The 8,753-nt window shown below is 39.9% G+C and overlaps 1 protein-coding gene across 6 annotated transcripts in view; it reads right to left on the reverse strand.

Moving 5' to 3' along the window:
* KIF16B (kinesin family member 16B) overlaps positions 1 to 8,753 on the reverse strand; it is a 299,460-nt gene that overhangs the window by 145,699 nt on the left and 145,008 nt on the right. For all 6 annotated transcript variants that reach the window (XM_049650080.1, XM_049650081.1, XM_049650086.1 and 3 more), the window contains one exon: positions 7,494 to 7,631. In XM_049650080.1, coding sequence (XP_049506037.1) covers positions 7,494 to 7,631 — 138 coding nt within the window. The remainder of the gene's footprint in view (positions 1 to 7,493; positions 7,632 to 8,753) is intronic.

Here is an 8,753-nt window from a genome sequence, read left to right on the forward strand (position 1 = left end):
AAATTGTGGTTTATATACACAATGGAATACTACGTGGCAATGAGAAAAAATGAAATATGGCCTTTTGTAGCAACATGGATGGAACTGGAGAGTGTGATGCTAAGTGAAATAAGCCATACAGAGAAAGACAGATACCATATGGTTTCACTCTTATGTGGATCCTGAGAAACTTAACAGAAACCCATGGGGGAGGGGAAGGAAAAAAAAAAGAGGTTAGAGTGGGAGAGAGCCAAAGCATAAGAGACTGTTAAAAACTGAGAACAAACTGAGGGTTGATGGGGGGTGGGAGGGAGGGCAGGGTGGGTGATGGGTATTGAGGAGGGCACCTTTTGGGATGAGCACTGGGTGTTGTATGGAAACCAATTTGACAGTAAATTTCATATATTAAAAAATTAAAAAAAAAAAAAAAGGTAAAATGTTACAACAAAGAAATAAAGGATATTTATTCAAAGAAGAATCAAATAGTACAACTAAAAAAATACAACAACCAGAATAAAAATACACACTGGTTAGGCTCAATAGAAAGGTAGAAAGGACAGAGAAAGAGTCCGTGAACTTGAAGACAAACCAATTAAAATGATCTAATCTGAAAAGAAAAAAGAGGGGCACCTGGGTGGCTCAGTTAAGTGTCTGACTTTGGCTCAGGTCATGATCTCATGGTTCATGAGTTCAAGCCCCAAGTTGGGCTCTGTGCTGACAGCTCAGAGCCTGGAGCCTGCTTCAGATTCTGTGTCTCCCTCTCTCTCTGCCTTTTCCCACTCATGCTTTCTCTCTCTCTCTCTCAAAAATAAGTAAACATTAAAAAAAAATTTTTTTTAAAGAAAAAAAAAAAGCTTACCAAAGGGTAAAAATAAGTAAACAGAGCCTCAGGGACTTGTGGAACAATACTAAAATACTTAACAGTCATGTAATTGGAGTCCCAGAACAAGGGAAGAAAGACTATAGGGTGGAAACAAGTTATTTAATTTTGACTATGACTGAATGAGTATAACAACTGAAAAGTTCCCAAATCTGGAGAAAGACATAAACCTACAGATTCAAGAAGCTGGGCAAATCCAAAACAGCTAAACATCAAGAAATCCATGCCAAGGCACATTGTCAAGCCACTCTATGGAACATGAAGCTAAAAGTGGCATTTAAAAAGGAACAGAGAGGTCATGAAAAATCTCTAACAAGACATGAATCCAATGAAGAGAAGAAAGAGGTTAAAGGGACTATCATATGGTTGTCGTGTACACCAACATCTGGGACACCAAGAAACTGTCTTCAGTGTTATTAGTTTTGGTCAGCTGGTCTCATATCAGATGTTCATCAACATCACTTACACGGCTTGTGAAAAACTAAAGTACTAGGCCCCGTTCCTATATTTTCTGACTCAGTAGGTCTAGGACGGAACATTTCAAAATGCTCTAGGTAGTACTGATGTTACTGATATGGGGATGCACTTTTAAGAACTGTGGGCTTTGGGTAGAGTCTTTAAGAAGAGCCAGGGCTTTGACTTTCAAAAGCATCTACTGAAACATCCATGTACAAGAAAAAGGGATCATATGTACAGATCTCAAGTCTGAGGAAAAAATCTAATGATAGTGAGTACTTATGAGCAAGTACAGGTGAGTTAACTGGGAGGCCAGCCACTGATATCTGCTGGCTGGCTGCAGTGTACAAAAGATCTCTTCTGTTCATTAGATACCTTGGAAAAGCTGCTGGAAGATCCATTTCCCTTGCTAGTTCCACTAAAACTCTTTCTTAATTTGCCACTGAACAACTCACAGCAGCGCTTAAGCAAATGAAAATTTTATCAAAGCCTCCTCAGCTCCACTCCCCAGATGATCACCTGTTACCTCTTTCTGAGTACTTGAATAGATGCAAATATATTTTGGCACTCAAGCATAACGCATTCAGAAGCACCTAGGTGTAAAGTCCCCAGATACAGTTTCTGCGGCATGTCTGAAAGAAGAGATGAACGTTCAACAGCTCTGAAAAACCTGCCAGATGACCAAGGGAGTCCACTGATATGAATGGGAAAATTAATCACCTTTTAACAACTATCAGCTTTCGAGTAACATTTTATAGTAAAAGGACAAAAATAATAATAATTAACGTAAGAGAGAAGAGTTCCTAGCAATTATATAGAAAATGCTGAAATACTTTTTGAACTGTAACTCACTTGATTTTTGTACCATTTCATAGTAAGTATTTGGAAAAAAGAAGAAGAAAAGCCTAAGGTCACTACCAAGAACAGCTCAAGGCCTATGCACTAGATACCCTGGTCAAATTCATGCTTTCTTCTCTAGCAATTGCCTCCTTTCTACAGAATCACACTATTATTCTATAAAGTCATTAGATGCAATCATTCTATGGCATCGTGGGACTGAGGAACGTAAGCTCCAGAGAACACAGCAATTGAAGAGCACACTCAGGTGTGATGCTGCATGTGCCGTGCGTGGCTTCTGGAAGAACTCAGGGAAGAGGAGGAGAAAGGTTTCATGTGCCGGGCTTTAGACAACACACATTCTGTATGTCATCTCATTTAATTCCCACGGCACTAGCAAACGCTTTTCATTTTAGTGATGTTGCCAGATGGAAACACTCCTATAATTTAAGGCAGGGGAAGTACTGTTTATACAATCCCGAAGTAAGGCTGTTAACTGATACAGGTTAAAAAAAAAAAAAAATTCCCACAATGGTGAAAATCTGCTAGACACAAGTAAATCTCCTATTAGTTGACATTCACAAATCTCTTAAGTGATCTAGATAAGGAAGTGGTAATTACTGCCTGTGCTTTTTAAGGGGACAGCCTAACACATTTCCAAATGAAATAATTTACTAATGAAAAGAGACGTTTAAGGATCAAATATCAGCAATAAACTGGAAACTGATAGTGAAAAGACAGGAAGCTGCTGGTAATGCAGGGTAAACCTGGAATCCTGTCAAATGCAGACTCAATACAGTTAGATGGCTGTGACTTGGGTTAACATCCATCTCTTCTTGACACCTTCACTTAAACTGCTTCATGGGCAAAAGCCAAGTAATTTTTGGAGTATGAATATACTGATATGTTTAATTCTGTTTCCCCATTATTATATTTTAATGAAGTCCATATTCTTTCTCTTTTTCATTTTGGTCTTGTTTTTTGTTTGTTTGTTTGTTTGTTTGGTTTTGTTTTTTGTTTTTGTTAAAAGATCAAATCTTACAAATACAGCTGAAAATTCTTTTGTAGCCCTACCTGATAAAAGACTCCCCAGGACTCCCCCTTCCTCTCCAGAGGTTAACACCATTCCAAAGTAGGCATGCGTTAGTCCCATTCACATCTTTTTGCTTTTACTACATAGTTTCATAACCAAAAAGAACACACTGCATATGTTGTGTTTTTAAAATGTGTTCCAGTTCTCATTTTAATAATCCTCAAAAACGAAGGTATGTGGAGAAGTCTAACCCTTAATTTCAGAAGGACTGTACACATGGCTTTCCTTGGTCGGATGTTTCAGTCTGAAAGTATGTGCATTAAAAAAAAACGGTATTCTGTTGCTTCGTTCATGTAATGCCTTGAAACACAAAGTCATCTTGCATTTCACTGCCCTAAGACTTGCTAATGACATTTGTTCTTGGTGCACGGTGTTTTAATGCTTTGGAACATGGCATTTTTATGTCGGTAGCTTTATGTTGGTAGCTCAGCAGAGCACCAGAGGAGCTGAAGCCCAAATCATGGCACCATGGTAATAAAAACAAGATACCCCACAGGAAAAAGATAATTCTGACCATTAACCTTAAATGTCAATTAGTACTACTTTCCGAGGACAAGTCAAAAATTTAGTTTCAGTGATCACTAACCTGAATAGGCATATTTTTTAAATGGACTTTCAATTAAGGTAAAAATTTAAGATTAAAAAAAAACTTGATAAAAATACTATATGGGAAATATATTTATTACTTACCTTCAATGCCTCAATTCCCAAGAGAATTAGAGACATAATCATAGCTATATAAGCAGATGGCAGTGGAATAATAAGCAAATTCTTTGAACTAAATAAATAATAATCTTTCTATGGGGGTGGGTGGGCAAAGGGTAGAAGATAACCCCAATACTGAACAGTAAGTTCTAGGCAGTTTCCCTGTTAAACAATATGTGCTCTAAAAGCTCCTTTTACAGTGTATTGTTGGGACCTTAAAACTGATTTTTTTCAGAGAGACACCATTACACATAAAAGTTAACCTCCAAGAGGACCCACAAGAGACTATTTGACCCATAATGGCAGAAGCAGTGATTCTACAATTTCTTTGAAAAAATTAACAGGTATGAATAGCACAAAAACACTCAAATAAGAAGAGAAATTAAAGCATATTAAAACATAACAAGCATTAAAATTGTGTGATACCTGTACAAAAGTAGAAATACAGAGTACACGAACAAAGTGGAAAGCCACAAAACAGATACGTTGCTATGTGTCAGCGTTCATTTTTGGGAAAGTAAATTTCTTCGAAAGAGAGGTGGGTATTTAGCATGCATGAGATAAGGTTATAATAAATGATAAACCAATATGGAAAAAATTAAATTAGGTCTACCCCAGATGTATTAAACGATTAAATATTTCAAAATGAATTCTAAAGTTCTACTCATGCATTAACGATGATATTGGAAACCAGTACAAGCCTCTTATAAAATCCCATAACAATACACAGTCATCAGAGCAAGGTCAACTTCCCCTGACCTGACGGGGATGCAGCCCCTACAGAGATCTCTACTGCGCAAAGGGACCCATCTCCCACCTCTCACCATGACCTGTGCACCAGCCCTGCTGCCCAGAGGAACAGCAGCAGGCCCTCCACCTGAGGTCCTAAGCGTGAACAAACAGGTGTGCTCACAAGCAGGACAGCCACTGAAAAGCCCTATATAGTGACCTCCTGTCTGCTGGCCAATTATGGTAACTTTCTGGGTTCAGGGCAGACAGCCTCTCACCATGACTATTACTCTGCTGTCCAGCAAGAACCAGCTTCTCCAACCCTTACTGCCAGAGTCCTTGTCCTGGTTACAGACAAGCAGAAAATGCTGCTCTGGTAATGATCACTGGGCACTGTATCCTTGGTTTGGGCTAGTCACTGGCTACTGCTGAACTCTGACATTCCCAGCCAGCTCCAAGGTACCCAAATGTTTCCCAAGCTCAACTTACCCTGACACTGAAAAATACTAATAGTACAAAAACAGATGAAGAGATCAATGGATGAGTGGATGACTTGGTGGTAGGTTCATGGGTGGGTACTCCATTAGTTGCTTTTAGAATGTCTTCAGTGGATTCTATACCCTTCCTATAAAAGGATGATGGTTCTGGTACCATACCATCCTTCATTTCTGAGATAACTCCTTACAACTGATTTCTGCTCATGACTTCACTAACACCAATGAACTATATGCTTTCCATCTGTCCAATTTCCCCCATGTGTCCAATTCCTATGTCAAACCAGATACAGGATAGTATGTAACTACGAAAAACTGTTATCATAAAACTATGCATAATATACAGAAAAAAAAGGGGGGGCTTAAGGTATATCAACTCTTTCCTTTGTTCCTCCTCGCGTGACTCAGTACAAAAGCCATTAGGCGGGACTATGCAAAGCAGGCATCAGCATGGGAATGGGAGTAAGTTTCAGTGTCTGCACTAGAAAAGTGAGGGCAGTGGCGTGATAGTCCAGCATGGGGTGTCAAAGCCTGAACAGGAAGAAGAGGATCCCTGCATGAGGAGGGGGCAGAAGTGATAGGATACTGGTTACATAATGGAAGTCAGGTTTATCACTATCAGAAAAGGGAGCTATTTACAAATACGAAAAAAGGAAAAAACTGGAAAGAATGCTATGGTATTGTGTTGGATTAGAGGTACTGATATGAACTCCTGGTCAGCAATATAGATGCTGAAATGCTGACACACATACAGACATAAATATAGTTGTATGTGTTGTACACACAGAGACACACACTTTCCCTAACTCTTTTGACTAACAGGACCTGGGAACAGCAACACCTCAAGAGCGACGAATACGTCTACAGCTCAGATCTTAGTTTCTAAATCCCATTCTCCACTGAGATGAACCAAGGCTCCTTGGAGAACTGGCTGATTCCAGCAAAGTATAAGAGATAAGCCTAGAACATGTTACTGTGTCAGAAATTAAGGAAGTGCTCATCGATGCTGGGGACAAGATCCAAGGACACAGAAATCGGCTTGGAGCAACTCCCACTCACCAAACCTGGGACAATTTGTGTATCAAAACAAATAATGACAGACAGACCAAGACCTACCAAATAAAATAGCGAGTCATGTGACCCTGTTGATACCTACCGTAAAAATCCAACTAATGTAGAAGGAGGGAGATTGCCACGTGGCATCCATCCGAATAATAATTCAATCAGACACCAGCACCCCCCAACATGGTTCCAAAACCAGTGGGTGAAAGTGTGATAAAGAATGGGTACTTATGATCTCAAAATCCTGCCCAATATCCTTATTAATAAAAAGGAGGAAGAGAGTAGCTTCATAGTAAAGAAGCCTGGCAAGCTGCATTTTAATCAAATGATCAAAGCAAGCATCTCCTCAGTAATGGGATGTGGGAAAAACAGGGCATCATCTCTCGGACAGTCCTGTCAAGAAGGCACAATATTAGTGTCATTGCGAGGAAGCAGCGGATAGATGCTACATTTGTGTAAAGGGACATTCTGCAACATATTTGACCTGCCAAAGTCCCAAGAGTCAGAGGAAAGCAAAGGAACTCTTCCAGACTGAAAGAGACAAGACAGGTGGGGCAACTCAATGCAGCACATGATGCCGGATTGAATCCCGGACCCACAGTGGACATTGTTAGGCAAACGACAACTTGAAGGGCATCTGAGGATCAGGTGGCAGGAATGTACCGAAGTTTGTTTTCTAATCTGGATGCTTATCTTGTAATTACACAGGAAAATGCCATTGTTTAAAGGAAATAAACACTGAAGTATTCAGGGGTGGTGGGGCATCATGTTGGTGATTTACCTTCAAATGCTTCTAAAACTAAAAAGTTCTTTGTATGAGAATTGCAAATTTTCCATAAAACTGAAATTATTTAAAAAGAAAAAGCTATGATACCAGATCCTGTATGTATGCTACAATCATAACTATTCACAAAAAGAATACAAATATGGTAATAAAGTTACTAACAGCAGGCACTGTGTTAAGGTTTTGCATTTGAAAGGTGCTTTTTTAACTTAAAAAAATTCCTTTAAAGTCATATTTCCATAAGAGCAATAATTTTTAAGACAACTATATATATGTTTAATTCAACAAGACAACTGGAATTATAAAGAAGTCCTCCAGCAAAACAGAAAACAGCATAATGAAGCAAACAGTCTGCATATTTCTTATAACTAACGAGCAATTAATTCTAAGATGCACACATTCTCCCATTACCTGGCCAACTTGTTCTCTAGCAACGGCATACACAAAGAACTCTGAAAACCAAAAACCAGATACCTTGATTTAGGTGTGTGGCCTCCATGATCTGAACACCATTCACGGAGCACTGAGACCCGCTCAGGGGTATCAGAGTCACCGTCCCCCCGACGTTTTCAAAGATGCAGTGCTCACTCTCCAGGTCGAGGCCATGAAGAACTAAGTTGGAAAAACAAAAAAGAAAGATAATATCTTCTTTGTTATCGAGTACAGTGAGTCCCAACCTTTACTTATTTTTCCATATTGAATACCCTTCCTTTTCCATGTAAATATTATGAAGTGAACATTTATGTTCATGGAGAAAAGTGAATTTCAGGACTTCATGGCATCAACTGACAGAACGCTGAATGTTACCTCAAAGGGTCTGGATATCACCTGTGTAAGGAAGTAAGTTCTCACATGCTAATTTCTCTCATCTTCAGGGAGAATATAGTTGAGTAACTTGTCTTAATTGAATACCATTGTGTGGCTCAGATGCTGAATAAATTTCCTCCACCAGCCACCCAAAGGTCACTGTAAAACGGAAGCAACAAAAGGGCTCTGTGGGTCAAGGCCCTTCTTATAACCTCTGCACTTATAGACACTGCATTCCAGGAGCAGAAACCAAAGGTGAACTTGGCCTGGCGTGGATCTTGAGAGGGCCCAAGGAAGTCTCCAGAAGCTGCACTGGGATGCACACCACCACAGCCTGTGCCAAATCTGAGAGAACATGACCTCCACTGACCTCTCGGAGCATGAGGCCGCTAAAGTACCTATTCTTGTAGGACTACACCAAGTTATTCTTACTTGGGTGAGTGGCCAGGCATGGACATGAACGCCTGTCAAAAAAACCTACACAATTTCAGGCACAGTTCTTGGCCAGCTTCTCAGAAGTACAAATCAAACAGCTCCCACTGTTCTCCACTGAACCATACTACTGAGCTTTTCTGTGCACAGAAAACATGTGTTCTTACCACTCATCATCATTTACAGCAACCCCAAAGGTCAAACACACAATTTAACGATCAGAAGAGGAGGCCTGACACCTAGTTCCACTCAAAAACAGTTGAAGCTGAGGACTTCTGGGAACTGGTTTTCAGCTCTCCCAGTTTCACAGCAAATAGTAAAACACACAGAACTACGCTAGCTTTGGCGTGATGAATAGCTTACACTTGGCAGGAAAGCAAGTCCATTACCAGCAATTCTAAAAACAGCTGAGAAGACAGAATTCTTCCCCTGCCACTCCCCACCTTGTCACACACACACACACACACACACACACACACACACACACACACACAC

Source organism: Panthera uncia (genome assembly GCF_023721935.1).
Source record: "Panthera uncia isolate 11264 chromosome A3 unlocalized genomic scaffold, Puncia_PCG_1.0 HiC_scaffold_11, whole genome shotgun sequence".
Lineage (NCBI taxonomy): Eukaryota > Metazoa > Chordata > Mammalia > Carnivora > Felidae > Panthera > Panthera uncia.